This window comes from Lactuca serriola, chromosome 6 (assembly GCF_051521515.1).
Source record: "Lactuca serriola cultivar US96UC23 chromosome 6, Lser_US96UC23_V15, whole genome shotgun sequence".
Taxonomy (NCBI): Eukaryota; Viridiplantae; Streptophyta; class Magnoliopsida; order Asterales; family Asteraceae; genus Lactuca; species Lactuca serriola.
The window spans coordinates 194,089,101-194,110,738 of NC_136413.1; the positions used below are offsets into that span (position 1 = coordinate 194,089,101).

The 21,638-nt window shown below is 37.0% G+C and overlaps 3 protein-coding genes across 3 annotated transcripts; 2 read left to right on the forward strand and 1 right to left on the reverse strand.

Moving 5' to 3' along the window:
* Positions 1-8,540: 8,540 nt before the first annotated feature.
* On the forward strand, positions 8,541-9,840 carry LOC145057698 (class V chitinase CHIT5a-like). Its single transcript, XM_079005575.1, has one exon. The coding sequence runs from the start codon at positions 8,582-8,584 to the stop codon at positions 9,707-9,709; it is 1,128 nt and encodes a 375-aa protein (XP_078861701.1). The 5' UTR covers positions 8,541-8,581; the 3' UTR covers positions 9,710-9,840.
* A 6,950-nt stretch (positions 9,841-16,790) lies between these two features.
* Positions 16,791-17,918, forward strand: LOC145060526 (class V chitinase CHIT5-like). The gene has a single exon (XM_079008176.1). It carries the CDS (start codon positions 16,791-16,793, stop codon positions 17,916-17,918), a length of 1,128 nt encoding a protein of 375 aa, XP_078864302.1.
* Positions 17,919-18,199: 281 nt separating this feature from the next.
* On the reverse strand, positions 18,200-21,316 carry LOC145057699 (cytochrome b561, DM13 and DOMON domain-containing protein At5g54830-like). Its single transcript, XM_079005576.1, has one exon. It carries the CDS (start codon positions 21,158-21,160, stop codon positions 18,440-18,442), a length of 2,721 nt encoding a protein of 906 aa, XP_078861702.1. The 5' UTR covers positions 21,161-21,316; the 3' UTR covers positions 18,200-18,439.
* Between the last annotated feature and the right edge of the window lie 322 nt (positions 21,317-21,638).

Sequence of the window (21,638 nt, forward strand, 5' to 3'; positions counted from 1 at the left end):
GGCGAGTCGGTAGGTGGACTCAGCGAGTAGGGTTGACCTGGAAGGTTGACTTTAACCAGGACTTTGATCTGGACTAGGGTTGACTTGGTTGACTGTCATGGGTCAGTTATACTAAGTGTTGCATTGATATTGATAGCTCGGGAAGCTAGTAGAGCCGGAGTTCAGTGAGTGGTCAGGCAACAGCTAGTGGGATCATCAGCAAGTTCAGCCAGTGCAGGTGAGTTTCCCTTTGTATGAATGGGTCTACGACCACAATGCCGGCCCATGTAGTTATGAGTAGAAGACCCGGGGGTTAGCCCTAGGCACAGTATGCTAGTATGATATTCGGACGAGGTCCAATGATAGAGGGTGAGTGCCCAAGAGATGGGTTATGTGATAGTTCATACTTGTTGTCTGTGTGATACTTGTATGTGCCTGGTAGGGAGGTGAGTGTGGGCGAGGTCCCGTATCTCACCAATAGCAGAGTGTGGATGGTGTTCCACATCTCAGTAGCAGCAGCCTAGGGGCGAGGCCCAAGTTAGGAAAGGAGTGAGAGTGGGTTGGGCCCGTATCTCACTATCAGCAGGAGTATGGACGAGGTTCCATGACTCATCAGTAGCAGGACACGGGTGGGGCCTAGAGATAGGCGAGGCCTTAGAGCAAGAGCTGTTAGCATACGTTTAGCTTATGTGATGTTATGTGATATGTGTATGTGCTGTTATATGTTAGTGGGCGGGGCCCTGTGACAGGCGAGGCCTAAGTGAAACAGATCTGTATCCGAGCGGGTCTCGAAGCCAGTCGGGGACTGGAGCGGTGGGGCCGTTGTAGCGAGCGAGGCCCGAAGTAGGGGGCGAGGCCCCGGATAGCGGGCGTAGCCCAGTATGTGCAGTATGTGGTTATGCATGGTATGTGGTAAAGTGGGGAACTCACTAAGCTTCGTGCTTACGGTTTTCAGTTTTGTTTTCAGGTACTTCCGGTAGCGGAGGGAGGAGCTCGGGGTGATCGCATGGCACACACCATAGATTAGTCAGCCTGGGAATGTTTACTCTGATAATGAAAATGTGTTTTGAAAACTTATACTCAGATTATGTTTTGGAATGATGTCTTTGCTTAAAGTAATGTTTTTTTAAAAGAAATTTTTGGTCTTAAATTTTGGGACGTTACATATACTCTTGACCATGCACCGTTCATAAACAACTAAAGCACTTTATTTACCCATTTCGTAATGCGTTTAACAATGGAAGATTTAGCTGAGTTAAAAATATCATAGCATTCATCATGGAGACAATTTAATGATTTTATTTATTCATCCATTTTTTATTTCGAATTAGAATATCATCTTCTTTTCTTGTGTTTTCCTCAAATATGTAGTTTGCAACTTTGTTAGATGGATTACTACATCTATAACACTTCCTAATTTCAAAACTTGTTTTTCTTTTTGAGAAAGATTTTCATTTTTCACAAGAATTGGGTTTCCAAGGAGTAGAGACACTTTCATTTAATTTCAAAACTCTTTCTTTTATTCTATAAACATGTGAATGATTAGTACTACGAGATGTGGTTTCAATGGTATGATACTCAGACGATGAATATTCAGAATTGTCAGTGTCAGAAGTCACTGAGAAATCATGAGTATCATAGTCATTGGTTGTATATTCAGGAATTTCACAAAGAATGTCCTTGACAGGATGAACATGACCATTTAAAATAGGAAACTTAATCATAATAGCAATATTAGGACACACATATTTATGATCAGAAGGTTTAACAAATGTGACACGCGAGGTAAGACCATTAGAATTAATAACACAATGTTTGGCTATGAGGTCTTGATGCTTTATAATACCACCACTTACAATTTTAGTCTTATATTCCTGAATAAGTTCAGTTTGGGTTGGAAAATTTGGTTTAGTTTCAATTTGTTTAAAAGTATCCACAGCTTCATCAGGACTTCGTCCAATTATTTTTTCACACTGATGAGGAATTTGATCATGAACAATTTTAAAATTTTTGAAATGAGAATGAGCCTTGTTATTTGTAATACTTTTGCACTTTTAAGCAAGTTCAATGGTAGAGTCCTTTTCACTATTGGGATCATGATTAATAATAGAAACATTATGAAATTATAAGCTCGTTAGTGTAAGAGACTTATCCCTGTTGGATAATTCATTTTTTAAAGATTCAATTTTGTTTCTTAGATTAATAATTTCTTGATTTAATTTTGAAATATCAAGACACAGATACTCAAACATAGTAGAATTTTCATTTTCAGAATAAGAAACAAATCTTTTTACCTGATACAACAATGAAGAATCTCAGTTCTAAACCTTGGAGTCACTAGTATCTTTAGCAAGATCAGCTTCAAAAGTACTTGAGTTGTTGCTTGCTTGATCAGTGACAAAAACACCAATGGTTACCATTAAGCATTCGTCCTTTTTAACTTCATCATTCGATGATTCCTCTTCAGCTAGCCACTCTTTACCTTCAGCAACAAGAACTTTGGACTCTATATTTTTCTTTTTTAAAGGTGCCACTAATTACTTGTACTTGGTTTCATCAGACTCTTCCTTTTTCTTGTTCTTCTTATCCTTTCAATCTTAAGCAAAATGATCAGCACTACCACAATTAAAACATTTACCTTCATCCCTTTTTGAGTTACCAACGTCATATTTTTTTGACGCTGATTAGTTAGTCTTTATAGAAATCCTTCTTGATCCACTAAACTTCTTGTTATTTGACTCCTCAAAGTGCTTCAAAATCATAGCAACACGTGAATAAAGCTTAACATTGAACACTTCCTCAGAATTATCGTTATTGTATTTGTCAATTTCACTGTCAGGGAAAAAGCTTTCCCTCCTAGTGAATAGTGAAGTGGACTTATCTTTGAAGTTGTCCTTTATTATCTCTTTCATCATAACCTTTGTTTCTTCAGAATTCTTTAGATTTCCATATAGACTGTGAAGATCCATAAAATGAATTTTCTCACTGTTCTTAAGCACATCGACATGGTGTTCCTATTTGTCATCAAGATAATTTAAAAACTTAAGAACTAAGACAGATTCATGTTTAAATATATCAAACATTCTCATATCATTAATAAGACAATTAAAGCAATTCAAGGTTTGAGTAAAAGATTCATTCTGTTGAGCAAAGAAGTGTTCGTACTTCCGATTGAGACTATTTTCATTGGTTGCTTTCACTTATTTAGTTCCTTCATATGCAACATTCAACATATTGATCACCTCTTTAGCAGAAATACAATTCTGAACAAGGTGGTAAATATCATAAGGAAGAGAGTTTCCTATTGTTCCCCAAACATGAATATGAAGGTTGTATAAATGCTTGTCATCTTCAATAAACTGATGTTTAGGAGTCTTCTTGATAACACCAGTTTTTACACCGTCTTTTGTTTTCATCAAAGGTGGGAATATATGGACCCTTATCAATGATGTCTATTATATCATGATCCATGGTTTCAAGGACAACCATTCCTTTGTTTTTCCACATGGGAAAGTTTTTCTCGTCAAATAGAGGGATTTTGTTTGCTGAAGTTGAACTAGAAGTAGGTTTAGATTCATAATAATAATAAGAAGATGGTTTCAAATTTTTTTGATAAAAGAACCAACCCTTATACCAATTGAAGGACCGAGATAAAACAGTTAATATAAAAGAATGTAAGGAACAAGGACCAACGCTAATCAAAAACCAACTTCAATTAAATAAATCTCTCACATAGATAGAATGCATTAGGCGTTATTTACATTGATACATTGTGTAACTTATGTACTAGGTATAAGACTATTCTAGATTCAAATCCCTACATATCAGGGATTTAAATAACTATGATAACTACCTTTAATAAAAGATATAAACAATAAAAAAACAAATCATATCATTAAGATAATGGATAAAAAGGCTTAAGCACGAAGAAAAATATCACACTGTCTCTAAGCTTGATTAGCGTCTGATATTGTTGATGATGTAGTCAGCGTAATACAGATTTGACTCATCAGATTATAAAGTTTGACCTTACATCTTAAATTATACATATTTTAATGGACATTTCAGATAATTTTATAATCACTTTTTATAATTAAAATAAGATAAAATATGCTTTAATTGATTTGTATTTCTGTCTTGCAGCTAAAATGGACATGTTAATAAAAAAGAAGATAAAAAGAACCAATTGGAGAATATTTTGGTGAAATATTGAATAAGAAAAATATCTAGAACTTAGCATGGAAGAAAATCAAAAGATTCTGAATATAAATGTCAAATTTATAGAATCGAGACACAATGCAACATAGAAGATAAGAATACACAGAAAATGACAGAAGTCAGGAGAAGAGGAAAAAAGGATTATTTGTATTTGTTTATATTATCTTTAGCATTGTATTTAATTCTTTTTTGTTTCTTTTATTTTGTTTATGGGCTGAGTTACCAATACTTTTGTTTAGATGTAGATAAACTTATTTTATTGTGTTAATTCAGTGAAAGGATATCAGAACTTATTCAATACATCATGTTTACTTAATTAAAGACTCATAAATATTAATATTCTTCTTATTATGTCTATGTAAACGAGTCACGAAATTTAGATTGATTTCAAATTATGTTTCTTGTATCATATTGTGGTTGATAACTAGACGCTAAAACATGTCTAGTTGAGGTGTGCAGTAGTGACTGGAGGAGGCGTCCCTAGGTTAGACATATGAATATTTATTTAATGTTTGTGATGTCACTATTGATTTAGGCAATTTGAGAGGTTAATCGTTGACACATGAGACTAATCATACCAATTAGGTCTTGCATATATGAATTAATAAAATAAATCTAGAAAAGTCATCCTTGTTGGTAGATAACTTAGAGACATATAATTAAGGATATTAATATTGAATTAATTAATATAGGAAATGACTAATAATATCCATTGCATTTCGTTTGAATCAACCATAATCATTAAGGGATTCGAAAGTCTAAACAAAAGTATCTTAGTTATTATTATCAATAGTATATTCTTTAGTATATGTTTTATTATTATTATTTAAAGCATGTTATATCTAATTATTAGTTTATTTAGTATTTACTATTAGAATTTGTTGTTTTTTTTTTGGAACAACGTAATATTAGAATTTGTTGTTGTTATTTGGTTAGATTGATAAAACCCCTTTAGTTTACTTTTAGTATTTGAATTTCGTTATTATTGGTGCATGCTTGTTCCCCTAAAGTTCGATATTCGTTCTTACCATCGTATACTATTAACTGATACGGTATACTATCTGGTGGTAACAACTCTAAGTCTCCGTAATTCACAAAATATAAATAAAAGACTTGTTAAAAGTTTTGACATCAGCCCCCAATGCTTCTCTACCCCACCGTGGATAGAACCCCCACATTCTATCTCCATTCCATCCATACTACTCTTCCTCTCTTCTCCTAATGTCATTTTCTTTTTGGTCTTTCTACATGGTTCATTAGAGTCTTATACATAGTGTATTTGCGACTTGTGCATTGCTCTTCAGAAATAGGCATTACATGGTTTGAAAACAGATGAATTGCTCTTGAGAGATAAAGGTAAGCATTACATGGTTTGAAAACAGCTGAAGAGAATAATGTGGCGTTGATGTAACGAAAAAGTAATGAAAGGTGAAAGAACTCGAGGTGGGTTATTCGGTCAGTTAATCGGTTATTAATTTGTTCGATTTAGTTTAATCGGTTTTTGGTTTGATTGGTTCGATTTATTTAATTTGGTTTACCATTAGATCTGAATAATATGTGTTGCACTTTTTGTAGTTTGGAGTAGGGATGGTATTCGAGTCGGAACCGAACCGAACCAACCCGAACACGAATAACTTGAGAACCGAAGTAGGGTAATTTTATGAACCGAAACCCGAACCAAATAAGCAATACGGGTTCGGTTCGGTTCGGTTCAGATATTATTCGGTTCGGTTCGGTTCCGGCCCGAGTAACCCAAATAACATGTATGAGATGATTAAGAACCTATTATAACCGATAAGAACCGGATAAACCGTATTATGATTGTATAACCCGAATAACATTTACAATGTGATTATAAATATTGTATTTTGTATGAATTTCGTAGTTTATGATTTCATAACAAATCTTTTAAAGAAACAAATTTGTTAATTAAAAATAATACGAAGTATATATAATTGTTTCAAATGTGCAAAAAGAGTTAGAATTTGTGTTCGTACACATCACATATTTCTCTAAAAAAACGATGTGCCATCGGTTTTGTTGACGTCGATACTATATCGGTTTTCACCTTGAATTTCTCGAGAAATCCAACCATAGGTCTACAAATTTTGAAATCTTCTTTTGCAGGGGTTAAAACATCTCGAACATATGTAGGATCTATTATAATAAAGTAAATGTTAGTATTTTTCTTTGTAAAAAAAAATAGTTTTAATACCCCATTGTTAGGATCATGTATCTCATTGAATATACAACCAAATAATACATTTAAATAGTGTAAACTGTAGTTTAAATTGTGAACTACAAGCTAGAAAAAAATTAGGCTAATCGGACAAATAACAAAGACGTTATGACATTTCAAAGTTGGCTAAAAATTTGCAAACATGCATAAACATAAAAACTCTGCTTTAATACCCCATGTTTAGAGGCTTGTATCTCACTGAATATACAACCAAATAACGCATTTAAATACTGTAAATTGTAGTTTAAATTGTGAACTACAAGTATGAAAAAAAAAATTAGGCCAATCGGACAGATAACAAAGACGTTATGACACTTTAAAGTTCGCTAAAAGTTTGCAAACATGCTGAAACAGAAAAACTCAGCTTTAATACACAATGCTTAAGGGTCTGCATCTCACTGAATATACAACCGAATAACGCATTTAAATATTGTAAACTGTAGTTTAAATTGTGAAGTACAAGATGGAACTAAAATCGGGCTAATCGGACAAATAATGAAGATGTTATGACACTTCAAAGTTGGCTAAAAATTTGCAAACATGCTGAAACAGAAAATAAAAATTGTGACTTTTCAAATCGGTTCGCTCATTTTGGCCCAAATAAGCCCTTATTCGGGTAACCCGGACCGAATAACCCGAAAACTGAATAAGCCTCGTATATATACCAGAAAACCAAATCGAATTGTTTATTCGGACCTAATTAGGTTCGGTTCAGTTTGGTTCGGGTTTTCGGACCAAATTTCCATCCCTAGTTTGGAGAACTGTTTGAACATGATTAAATATTATATCATAATAAAATTTAATTATATTTAAAAATTTATGAATTTTAGTAAATTTGAAAGTTTAAACATAAAAATCGTTCCTTTAAACAAATTTTTTTTGATGATATATAAAGATAGATTTTTATTATTTAAATTCTTTTCAAACAAATTGAAATACAGAACTTGTTTTTGAACATCAAGAATATAAATTGTATTTTAAAAACTTTATTGTTACAATTAATTAATGAAATATGTTTTTTTTTGTTATAAAAAAGGTTACAACTAAAACATTGAAGCAGTAGCAATACAGTGCACTGCTGTCTCCGCAGTTGAACATTCTTGATCTAGAAATCCCACTGGTTGAAAAATAAAAATGAGCAGTAGCAAAGTTTAATTGGCTAAGTCGGGTATTATGAAAGTGAGGTATTATGGAATATTCAAATTGGTAAGATATTGTTGTGGGATATAAACTTTTAAAATAACAAAATGAAAAATTGTTCTACGTAATTGATCAGGTTATTCGGTTTATCAGTCAAACCAAATAATAAAAACATAAATTGAAAACAAAACCAAATATGATTACAGATAATCGGTTAAATTGAAAATCGATTAAGGTCAACCGAGTAAACCGAACCTTATTCAGTCCGGATGGTTTGTTTGGTTTTAGTGCTTTTCTAACGGTTTTTGGATTCTTGCAGCTTTTCCATGTGCATATCGTAATTATGCAAATTCAATATAATAACTTAAAAGTTACACATTTCTATTCAAAAAATGAATATAAAAGAGTTCAGTTGAAAAATAAATTGCTTAAAATTTTAAAATGGTTTAAACCTCTTCTCTTGTCTATGTTTCTTGACGCTATCTCGAATGTATTTTTCCACTAAATAAATTTTTTGTAATTTAACGGTAGAGATGAAACGTGTTAACTATTAATTTGGTAAAATAACCGCGTATCAACATCAAAAACTTTTATCCAAATCCAAAATTATACATCAAATAAGTTCAACCAACCCAAAATTAAATTTTTAGAAAGATATTAAATTCCAAATATAAGTTACTAATCAAATAAATTAAAACTCCTTAAAATAACACTTTTTGCTTCCAAGTTTTTATTAAGACAACTGATATGGCTATTACAATTGGAGTTAAAAGCAAAGAATCATTCAACCACTATAAATTTGTTGCAAGTCAAAAAACGCCACCGAACTCTTTGAACATAAGAAATGGATAAGAACTCGAATCAACCGACTACTTTTCTCTCCTTCTTGTCCATTCAAAAAGAGCCATTGACCATAAAGACTTTTAAAAGAAGTTTTCACCTAGGGTTATAAATAGTTAACACATCTTCCCATTAATTAAACACAAACAAAAACCTAATTTAACCATGGTTATCCGAAGTCTCATTTTGCTCGTATTCCTAACCATCGTGAATCTTCCCTTCAATCATGGTCAGACAGAATCTTCCGAACCTCAAGATGTCCGAGCTGCGTATTGGCCTACGTTCATTGATTATCCCGCTTCTAATATCGACACGTCGCACTTCTCGCACATTTACTTTGCATTTGTTCTTCCGTCTCCGACAACTTACGTACTCGATATCACACCAGATGATGTCACAAACCTACTCGAATTTACCAACGCCAAGAGTGGTTGGAATCCGCCAGCCAAGACCATCTTATCAGTCGGAGGTGGTGGAGGTGATGACTTAAGGGCCACTTTCTCTCGCATGGCTAGTAATCAATATTCTCGTGCAAGTTTTATTAATTCGACTATTGAAGTCGCCCGAAAATACCAGTTTGATGGTATAGATCTTGATTGGGAATACCCATCAAGCGATTCTGATATGGCGAATTTAGGTGTATTACTTAACGAATGGCGAGAGGCTATTGAACAAGAGGCCAATGTCAACCAAAAACCACGGCTCATACTGACATCGGCTGTTTATTATGCCTCCAGAGTTTACTCCGATAACGGACCTTTATTGTACCCGATCAAAGCGATAACTCAATCTGTTGATTGGATTAGTCCGATGTGTTATGATTATCATGGTTCTTGGGAAAATTTCACTGGATTGCATTCTGCGTTATACGACCCAGATAGTGATCTCAATACAGATTTTGGTATCGGATCATGGATTCAGGCAGGTGTGGCGCCTGAAAAGATTGTAATGGGCCTACCGTTATATGGAAAGACATGGTCACTTGAGGACCCGAAGGTCAACAATGTCGGGGCCAAAACCATTGGGACAGGCCCGGGAAGTGGAGAACTGAGGTACTCTGAAGTCATTGATTTCAATAAGAAGAATAGTGCAATGGTTGTGTTCGATGACAAAAGGGTTTCATATTATTCGTATTCTGGGAATTCATGGATATCGTATGATGATGTTCGATCAATTCAATCCAAAGTCCGTTATGCAAAAAATCGGGCCCTAAGTGGCTATTTCCTGTGGGCATTGGGCCAGGATTTAGATTGGGCTTTATCGAGTGCAGCATCTGAAACATGGTTAAATTGAACCAATTATTAATACTTGTGTTGTGGGATATTTCTATGTTTATGTTATATTTATATGGGAACATACGTCGTTTTTGTAACGTCAATATGTTACTTTTCAAGAATAACTACTCTTAAAGCCTATTTTAATAATTTTGTAAAATTGTTTATTAGTTTATCTACTCTAATAAATGAAGGGGTATTTTTTTTTTGGCAACATGTCATAGTTTCATTCAATTTGTCAAGACTAAACTGTATAAATGGTCCCTGTGATTTGTTTAAAATTGTCACATTGGTCCAAATAAAGTTTGAACAGGTCCAAAGTTTTCACTTTATTGCGAGTTCGGTCCAAAACACTTTAAAATTCTTCAAATGACGGATTTGCCTTTTTCTATTTGTTTTTTCCTTTACTATTTTATTATTATTTAATTACAAAGGGTCTCTCTCTCTCTCTCTCTCATGATGTCGTATGAGAAATACCCCCTTTCATCGGAGAAAACACTTATTTCCCTTCATATTTTCAGTCACGAAACCCTACCGGAAAACCCAATCCCCTCCCTTCTGTAGCACCTGGTTCTTGGTACGTATTCTTTGTAATTAACTCTTTAAATAATTGCATTTTTGGCCTTGGACTCGGCGAGTTAAAGGATCAACTCGCCGAGTAGAAGCGGGATAAGACGCGGGGTTTAAGCTATGGACTCGGCGAGTAGACCCTATCTGGACAAAAACCCTAATCCGAGGATCTGCACCCTATTTAAACACTTTAACCCCGCCTCCTTCGTCCCATTTACTCCCAGAGGACCCCCATAGCAAATCCTAGTCGTTGTTGAAGCAAACTGGAGCATTTGAAGTAAGTTTGGTGTTCTTGTGATCCAAGGAAGGAAGAGAAGCTTGAAGGAGCAAGAAAGGACTGAAGGGGATCCGAATTTGTGCATCATTTGTAGCTCATTCAAGGTAGAAAATTTGTACCTTGATCTTCCAAATGCTAGATCCCATTTTGTGTAGTTTTAGGGCTTTATGAGCCATTTTTAGCTAGCCAACCATGAATGCAAGCATGGCTGGGATGAGGGTGCGGATCTAGGACAGTTGAGGGGTCACAAATCAGAAAGGGGGTGCTTTTCCACCCAAGAAAGGCTCCAAGCAACTCAAGGATTTGTTTTAGGACCTTTTAAGCTTAAAGTCTCATGCAGGCATGTAAAGGTTGTAACTTTACGTGCTAGAACGGTCCTAGGAGCATAGATCTATCCTTTGATCAAGAGTTATACATCATAATCGAAGATCTAGTGAGAGTATGCGACAGACTCGGCGAGTCCATCCTTGGACTCGGCGAGTCCAAGCTTGAGTCCTAAATCAGTTGAGGGTCAAAAGGACCCAGTTGAGTGTGGAAAGGTTTTAGGGAGTCCCGGGGAGTGACCCAATGTTTTAGACTAAGCCACTGTTCTGGATATTCATGGGACTCGGCGAGTGCATGAGCAGACTCGGTGAGTCCAAGGCAATCTTCTTATGGATGAAGATGAACTCGACGAGTTGTTCATACAACTCGGCGAGTCAAGGACAGGACATGTTTATCAGTTGAAGATGAACTCGACGAGTTGTTCATACAACTCAGCGAGTCGGATGAAGATTCAGTCGATGTTCATTTAGAAGGAAAACTCGTCGATTCATCGCCTAACTCGACGAGTATAGACGGGTATAAGGACAAATGGAAGGATAGGGACTCGGCGAGTTGGCAAGCCTACTCGGCGAGTCAGGTCAACTAGTAGTTGACTTTAACTTTGACTTGGTAGGGGGTAAAATGGTCATTTTACCCTAAGGACAGTTAGTAGTGTTTGATTGAGTGTTTTGTGGGAATTACAGCCGGAGGATTTCCGGAGCAGCAGCAGCAGATAGACAGTTCCCGCGCAGATCAGCAGCTACTTCGAGGTGAGTTACCTTCCAGTAGCGGTGGGTCTACGACCACAATGTCGGCCCACCAATAAGATTTATATGTTAGATGATGGTCTTTGTGATATTCATCTAGGTTTGCTACTACCTGATATGATGTTATATGCCAGTAGCAGTAGGGGAGATAGTCCCCAAGATTTCCGGTCGATAGGGCCGAAGAGGGGTAGACATACCCAGTTGTACTAGATAGAATATGATTATATGATACATGTTAGGTGGTAGTAGTAGAGGGGTGAAATAGTCCCCAGTATCCGGTCGAGAGGACCGAAGGGGAGATCAACACCCAAATATGCTAGTCAGTATCCGGTCGAGAGGACCGAAGGGGAGGCCAGCATCCAGATATGCTAGCCAATATCCAGTCGAGATGATCGAAGGGGTAGGTCGGGCACCCAGATATGCCTGACAATATATGTATGTTATGTGATTGTATGGTATGTGGTACGATGGGGGAACTCACTAAGCTTCGTGCTTACAGTTTACAGTTTTGGTTTCAGGTACCACTTCGTCGAAGGGGAATGAGCTAGCGTGGTAGCGGCACATCATACACGCACACTGTTTTCCGTCTTACGAACTTCATAAATTTACAAATGTTTTCCAAAGTATTGATTTAAAACGAAATTTTTGGACGTGAAATTTGGGTCGTTACACCTTCCCTGCCACTAAATCATCAACGTCACTGTCACCCCATCTTGATTCGTCGCCACTCTAACGTCGGCATGATTACGCCTCACATGAATCTTTTCTTGTTGAATCGACTAAATCTAAATGTTGAAGAGTTAATAATCTCAGATAAGATTTAATCTTCTAACCAAGGCCACTTGCTGAAGCTTAATCTGCTCTCTCAACTTGGCTATAAATTCCTCGACTTTCATATCAACTTCACTAGAATGTGGTAGAGTGCATCTAAGTTTCTTTGTTCATGGTTTGCTAGTAAGACGAAGAATGATGAATTGAAGGTAAGATGAATAAGGATGAATTGCAGGTAAGATGAAGAAGGTTCTTAAGGTAAATCACACCGTTATTCCACATGTTGCTACCACCACTTGCTACGACGTAAATTTATGCTTGCTCCCGAAACTTGGCGGTGATCTCCGCCACAGTCTCGGTGGTCTGCTAGAGTTCCTAGAACTCCTTCACCATCCTCTGAACCTCAATGGATGGTGCAAACTCCAAGTCAAATCGCCGAACGAACTCCGCCCATGTCATTTCAGCCACACCGGCTGCTCCTACCTGGCTGGTAACCTTGCCTCACCAATCTCGGGCCCTTTCTCTCAACATACAAGAAGCAAATCCCACCTTTGCCGTATCCGGGCAAGAACTCGCATGTTGGGCGTTCTTGATATCTACCACCCAATGTCGGCTAACAATGAGGTCTCTGACCCCGAAAAACTCAGGTGGCCCACACGCCTTGAACTCCCAGAATGAGGGAGTTCGGGCCCTAACCTGACCCGCATCAATCTCAGCCTTGAATGTCCTAAGTCTCTCCTCCATTATATCCATCATACCGTCCTTTGACCGTCCCAAAAATGATTGGGGTAGTGTGAAGGATGCCCTTGGTAACCTCGGCTACAATGAGCTCGTGCAACCTCTCATCAATGCCATCGGTAGTTTCGCCTGATCCCGCCTTGGATCCAGATCCCAATCCTGATCCTCCTGCTCCAAATCATGTCACCACCATGCTGAACTAAAATGTCATATATCATAATGATCAGGATTTCCATATAAGGGATCTTCCCACACCGATCCTCCTTGAAGTCGTCAGATCTAACATTGGTTCAGGTACATGTCTTATGCTTTCAGTAGTACGGGCCCAATACTACCTTCCACACTTGCATGTACCTTTCCCCAATGCTCTACCTGATAACCCCAATTCATCCCAAAACTAAACCATATCCCACAAACAACTGCATACATCAAATCTTAGGTTGTCCTAAGATTTGCTCTACTCATATCAATAAGATCAATCATAACAAGTTGCCTTTATGCATGCAAATTATACACAGAAAAGGATCAAATAGACTTTCGAATAAAAGATTCTACCCTAGGACCACAACCAAACAAGGATCTGGAAATAAGGCCAAATCAATCATTTTGAGGCTATATCTCCTAATCGTATATAATTTAAAAAGCATACACATAGCAAGTTCCATACGATCATCAAGGCTCAAATATCCGTATAACGTGGCTAACACATTGGGGAACTACTTACTTGGCTTAGCAGATCACATGTGTTGCACTCTCACTTTGTCCTTTCTTTCAAAAGCTTTTTATGTTATTTTTGAAAACAGTTTTACCATTTCCTTAGTTTGAGGCCTGACACACCTGAGAGTGTGCCCGAATCCCTCAAACCAAGGCTCTGATACCAACTTGTAACGACCAAATTTTTCAAAGAAAATTTTCATTTTTGAATCATCAAACACATTTCCATGCATTAAGAAATCCAGTTATAATTGTTTTCAAAACACAAGTCAAATACAACTTTTATTTCAAATATCAGAGTGTCCCATGAAAACGCCTGAGAGAGTGCACACCGCGCCATCAAGCTTTGCCCTTTCCCTTGGGCTTCGATGTACCTGAAACAAATCCACAAACTGTAAGCTAACACTTAGTGAGTTCCCCAGATCATACCCCCCACACACAAGCCAAATAACACATATCATATCAGTTATAAAGGCTACCTCTACCACTCATCACATATCACTTCATCTATAAAGCTATCTCTACCACATTTCAAATACCACGTTAGCTATAAGGCTATCTCTACCATTACCCATACAACTATCTCTACCGCGAGCTATAAAAGCTGTCTTTACCCTTAGCCATATAGACTATCTCTAACGTTAGCTATAGAAGATATCTCTACCATAGCTCTAAAGGCTATCTCTATCACTAGCCATAAAGGCTGTCTCTACCACACATTATCACATAATCATACTACATGTCTCTACACTGCAAGTATACCAACTATCATAAAATGGGTCGGCATTGGTGCCTTAGACCCATTGATATGGTGAGGAGACTCACCTTTTGTCTGACGAATCTGAAAGTTGCTCTCCTGACAGTCTGTAGCCACCCGCACTCCAGAAGCTCCTCAAGGTCGACTATATGAAGATTCTTAAAGTTCAAGGCCACTCCAAGCTTGTTTGACAACCTCTTCTTCTTGAATGAAAACTGGTTTGGAGTGTTACATTTACGGTTGGGGTTAAGAAAAGAATTGAGTTTCTTAAACCGTTTGAAACGGATCAAGATCCATATCCGGACGAGGTGTTGGTTGAGATTGGTTGTGGTAAAATTCCATTGGTTGAGAAGAGAAGGGATTAAATGGAAACATTTGCGGAGCCATAGTAGGAAAGTAGTAGTTAGCGGGAGAATGAATTGGTTGATCAAATGATGGTCGGTAACATGGTGGTGATGGAAGGTTGGGGATGAAAGGTTTGTTGATTGAGTATTTGGAGGTGGAAGGTGTAGTGATGGAAGGTTTGAAGATTTCTTTTTGTTGGTTCTTGGGTTTTTTTTGTTTGAGATGAAGAAATTTTTTGTGTTGGTGAATTGAGATAATGATATTTTGTGTGTGTGTGTGAAATGTTAAGAATGTGGTTTGATTTATAGTAAGTTGAACGGTAGATGAAATTTTTAATTTTTATTTATTAAAAAACGTTTTTTTTTTGTGAAAGTAATGAAATGGTATTATAAATTTTGAATTTTATTATCAAAAACCTTTTTTTTTACTACCGAAAGTAAATGTGCAATTGAATTTTGTGGAAAGTAAATGAACAATTGAATTTTAGGCAATTGGAAATTAAAGTGGTAAATTAAATAAAGTGGTTGAGAAAAGGAGTCAAACTATTTGCATCTCATTCAATTCCTCTGCACCAATCAAATTCTTCCACTGTCTTCTCTTTTTACTCGCCATGCAATTGACGAGTATCTCTTGGCGGGTCCCCTAGCGATAGCGAGTGCTAGGGAGCGGTGTTGTCTTGTTTATAGCGAGCCTTGGCGACCTGGTGGCAAACCCCAGTCCACCGACTAGCTAACGTTGAATGTTTTTTATAACCTTGATATATATATATATATATATATATATATATATATATATATATATATATATATATATATATATGTCCGATTCCTGTGAGAACTAATATTAAAGTGAGGATACCTTAAAAAAATTGAAAAAAAAATCTTAAAAAAACAGAAATCATAAAATCAAACATAGATTTATGTCCGGAAGAAAAATTGGAAAATTTTTTTTTACATCATTAAAATTAATCAATGATTCAATTTTTATTTTTTATTTTGCATCATTATGATCAATGATTCAATTTTAATGCTTCAAAACAAAATTTTTAATTTTTTTTTTCTCCAGTCTATGCTCGATTTTGTGATTTGTATTTTTTTTAGATTTTTTTTTAAAAATTATTTTAAGATGTCCTTATGAGTTTCATTTTAAAATGAGTTATCACCCGATCATATATATATATATATATATATATATATATATATATATATATATATATATATATATATATATATATATATATATATATATATATATATATATATATATTTGGAACTTGAAAAATAGTATTTATTTTTACAGTATAGTGTAGTTATAAAATAATATTTTTTTAGTATAAATAAACGAGAGCGTTACACTTTTAAAGTAAACTAGGAACCAAAACCAAAACATACTTCGATTTAATAAAAAGAAGCTAACGGCAAATAATATATTTTTGGGTTTAAGGAATTTGGCTATCCACAATTATAGTTTTCTAACACCTTAATTTAAAATGAAAGAAAAAGAAAAGAGTTCAGGGATGATTTCGATTGTAACTTATACTTGACCCTTAACTTTTTCCTTTTGTCATAGTTTGATTCATCATACTTCTAGTTTGTATTACATGCGGAAAAAAGAGTCATTTTAATGACACAAGATTTGTTCTGGCCATGTAAAGCCACCAAACTTATTGAACACAAATGGAGCAAGAACCCATCGTCTTCTTGTAATAGATTCTCTCCTTTTTGTCCATTTTAACAACTTATTGACCATAAACACGTTTAAACCCTAAAAGTAGATTTTCACCAAGGATTATAAATATAGATATATTAGAGATTTTCTCATTAAAACCAATTTAAAACCAATACAAATTAACCCAAGCATGGTTAGCCTAAGACTCATAATATTCGTATTCTTAACCATCGTTAATTTTCCCTTCGATCACGGTGAAACTGTCTCTTCGAAACCTCAAGGAGTCCGAGCAGCATATTGGCCTTCGTTCACCGGATATCCCGCTTCTTCTATTGACACATCCTACTTCTCTCATATTTACTACGCATTCGTTCTACCATCTCCAACAACTTACGCGCTTGACATCATGTCAAATGATGTCGAGAAGCTACTAGAATTTACCAATGCAACAAGTCTTTGGAACCCGCCAGCTAAGATTGTGTTGTCGATTGGAGGTGGGGGAGGTGGTGCATTACCCGACATCTTCTCTTCGATGGCGAGCGAGCAGTATTCTCGGGCGAACTTTATTAATTCAACTATTGAAGTTGCTCGAGATTACAATTTTGACGGGGTTGATCTTGATTGGGAACTCCCATCAAACGAATCTGATATGTCAAACCTAGGTTTGTTATTTAAGGAATGGCGCAAGGCAATTGAATATGAGGCTCATGCCACTGGAAGACCACGTCTTATACTGACGTCAGCAGTCTATTATGCCTCAACTATCTCCTTTGACGGTGGACCCCGATCGTACCCAACTGCGGAAATAACTAAATATGTTGATTGGGTTAGTCCGATGTGTTTTGGTTATCATGGATCTTGGGAAAATTTTACAGGGTTAGGTTCTGCATTATACGACCCGAACACCAATCTCAGCACAGATTTTGGTATCGGGTCGTGGATTCAGGCTGGTGTGCCATTAGAAAAGATTGTGTTGGGCATGCCATTGTATGGCCCAACATGGTCACTCCAGGACCGAAATGATAACATCATTGGAGCCCCGACCATCGGGACGGGGCCGGGAAGTGGTCTATTGGTTTACTCTCAAGTTATCGATTTCAATAAGGAGAACAATTCAACTATTGTATTTGATAATATGATGGTTTCATATTATTCGTATTCGGGGGATTCATGGGTTTCGTATGATGATGTTCGATCGATTGAAATGAAGGTCCGTTATGCACGAAATCGGGCCCTAGGTGGGTACTTCTTTTGGGCCTTGGGCCAAGATTTGGATTGGGCAATTTCTAGTGCAGCATCAGAAACATGGTTAAACTGATAGTTGTCGAATATTATTTAATATTTATATCTATGTAAAAGTGCAATGAGAAGCTCGCTTAACGTTCTTTTATGTTTTAATGTTTTCTTATAAACTGTCGTTACCCGAGTATCTTCACTAAGTCCAAGAACGACGCTCTTGGAGGCACAAATCTTACTTAAACTTATCTTACTAAAATTAGAGTTTGTAATGATTTCAAAAAATACTACTGGTTTATTGTTAGTTACAAAGAGGTTATATAAACAATGAGAATACCAACTATATATTATAGACAAAAGAAATTGCAAATATGTTAATTCTTGATAAAAGTAACAGTATCGGGTATAAAAACTTAAAGACAAGTACATAAGATATATCCTTTTTTTTTCCCTCTCGATCATGGGACCCTAACAAAGGCAGCAAACTCGTAATCTATACACACAGAAAGCCGTCCAACATCAAAACCGGCAATCGGGTAGACACAGTTTTACATAAAAATAACCAAAAATAAACAATAAAACACCTCACCATATCTCGTACTTTCAAATAACCGTGTACCTCCCCGACACAGGTTCCAGCTGGATCTCCATTCTTTCCGATTCCGATTCCTTCTCCCTGTGATTCCCATTCCCATTCCCCAAAAGATCGGCATCCTCATCTTCCCCATTACCCAAAACCCAATTCCCACCCAATCCCGATTCCGATTCCCGTCTCCGCTTTTGCTCCATGTATTCCAAATACAAAACGGTCAAACCGCATAACCCGACCCAGATAATCAAAGCCCATGTTAACCCGATTGTGTTTTTGTCATCATATCGGTTTCCTAATTGCTTCATTCCACTAATAAGAGCAGCAATCCCCATTACAATCGCGGATCGGCCCGTGTACGAGTGAACAAATTCCCAAATCACCCTTTTGGACGACGGGTTTTCGTTCGCGAGCTTTTTCGGTCTAAAATACGCGTTAACCGGTTGCATACAACCCGTTAAAATAGTCAAGATTCCAAATTTGACATGTAAAGATTCCAAATGGAAAGCACGAAGCTCTGCAATTGCAAAAAGTAGCCCGAGAAATGTTATTGCTAACCCCGAGTATTGCGAGTAGACATGAATCTTGAACCATATGTCCCCGGTCAGATGTTTCGTGTATCGGGCAGCTAAAATCCCGCCCGGAAGTAAAATCCCCCACGCGAGAAACATCATAAAACCATGTACCGCCAACACGGGGCGTAAATCCTCCTCGGCTTCTGCTGACCCGCGGATCAACGAGACCCGAACCGGTTTACTACTTTTAACCGAATGCATATTACTTTGTGTTAAATGACCCGCGGACCATTTCGCCCCCATGGCCCAGATAAGTTTCACAGGGGTGGTGGGTTCGATGATGTTGTTGCATTCGGGTCGGGTTTTCGGGTCACAATTTGGATCCAACGGGCGGGTGAATTCGAGGGTGATGACACCGCTTTCTGATTTGCATCGAACGTAGGTTAAGTTTTCGTTTGTTGGGTGGAGACTTTGAGCGTTCATTCCATCGATCCAATACGTGTCGACCCGACCCGACCCGTTTAGATCGATCCATCCGACATATGCAAAACTGTTCTCCATTTCCGACCCGAACCCGACTGCGAGATACCCGCTTTTCTTTTCCGCACGGGCCGCAATCGAAATCGATTTTTCCGATAACGTCCAAAAGAAGTTGACTTGTTGATCGTCTAATAAAACGCTATTTTTATACATATCGTTTAAACCACCATCCACAACTTCAACTTTCCACCCCATTTTTTGAGTAAAAACCGATTGATAATACACTTGGTCAGGGGTATTTCGGTCCGGTGACCATAACAATTCTTGCGGGTCCGATTGAACTCCTTGAGCCGTGGGCCCACCGAAATAAACCGTCTCTGACGCGTTTCTAACCGTCGCGTTCCCGCCAAGCGGATCTGACGTGACATAAAATGCCACGTCATGGCCTGCTTGGATTGAAAATTTCACAGGGACCCCACGTTCGACACGTAAAACGGGGGTTTGTTTTTTGTTGATGTACAAAACTTTTGAAGGATTTGGTGGATTCGGGTAATGTAAAGAAGGACCCGAAGTGACGATTAATGGTTCTTTTTGATTTGCAATAACAAGTTCTTGATCTTCTTTTTCTTCGGCATCTAGTGGCCCGAAACAATCATTGACCCTGCCCGAAACGTTTATATGAACGTGCCCGAAAGTTTTTCCATGGTTTTGTGGGAGGTAAAATGGGCGGATGGAATCGGGTGGTTTTATTAACCCTAAAGCCCAAATGCATGTTCTTTCGGTGTTAACATCGATATCCCAATCGTACTTTTTGTCTATGGATTTTAACGGACGTTGATAACGAATAAACGAGACTCCGTCTTTCCGGTGACCGTAAACTAAATTTGTATTGTTAACGGAATCGGCATTGGGATCGGAATTGGAATCGGAATCAGAATGGTTATACCGGAAGTCAGGACATACGCCCTCGAATTGACCATTCTCATTTTTTATACATTCACTATACTTGGTGATATAATAATCATCTGAAAATGGAACACCCTCTTCTGTAAAACCTGTGAACGCCACATCAGCGTTAAGCATATGATCGTGTTCCCGGTTTGGTTCAGTCCACCCGAATGCCATGTAATTCTGGATTCCTATTGCACCTTCTAAACCGATATCAATTACATTCTTGTCTTCCCTCAAAGTCCATCTTAATCTGTATGTATCTGATAAAACTTTACAATTTTCAAACATTGTTGGCTCCTGATGAATCTCAAGGCTAGAATTTGATGGGTCGGGAGGTATTTCTTCTGAATTTTGCAGTAAGACATGGCCGAAATCAGATGACATGGAAGTATCCCAAACGGAAACAACCCTAATTTGATCCCATGTGATGTTTTTCATCAAATTAACAGTGAATGTATCGTTTTTGTAAGTTGTGGTGTTCAATTGTTCATCGGATATAACAAACCCAGATGTTAAATTCTCGTAATTGTCACCAAGAGCACCCCACCAATGAACATGAGAACTACCAGGAAGCATATCGAATTCACTAACCCTAAAAGAACAATCATTGATTATGCTAAACGACCCTCTTAGCTGATGCTGAACCATAACAAACTGGGTAGTGAAATTAAGTAGAGAAGTATTGGATTGGGGGCAATTTTGAGAAGAAACTGGATCTAAGTTGGTGAATACAAATAGGTATATGAGAAACCTTATTGAAACTAGCAAACTAGATTGTGAGATTGCCATCAAATTGATGCAAAATGTGAGATCTGATCTGGGTATTGTTAATTGAAATGGGTGTTAAAGAGTTTAGAAAAAGACGGTAACTTACTTGGTTTCTTTCGCCGGTGAAGGGTGGCTCTGGGAGGCAGCCGTCGAGAGAAATGGAAAAATAAAAAATAGTCGGAAGACTTTTCTAGTTTCATGGTAAAACTCGCTTGCTTTAAATGAATATTTTACTTTTGACCCCTTGAAGACTTTAAGATGGACATGTTGTTCCTTTGGAAATCAATTTAAACATTAACACCCCCTTAGTATTTGAAACCGTGTTTATATAGTCATACCTCTATTTTCCATGGTATTCAAATTTCTAAATTTTCCTTCTATAGATTAAGAAAACCAAAATATCAAACTACAGTCGAAGATTTGATGAAATTTGGATGTGTCCGTATGTTATTGATATTGCAAAAAAATTAAACGGAATTTTTATCTAAATTTCAATAGT

Coding starts and splice junctions, on each gene's coding strand:
- LOC145060526 (XM_079008176.1), top strand. CDS start 16,791: ATGGTTAGCCTAAGACTCATAATATTCGTATTCTTAACCATCGTTAAT.
- LOC145057698 (XM_079005575.1), top strand. CDS start 8,582: ATGGTTATCCGAAGTCTCATTTTGCTCGTATTCCTAACCATCGTGAAT.
- LOC145057699 (XM_079005576.1), bottom strand. CDS start 21,160: ATGGCAATCTCACAATCTAGTTTGCTAGTTTCAATAAGGTTTCTCATA.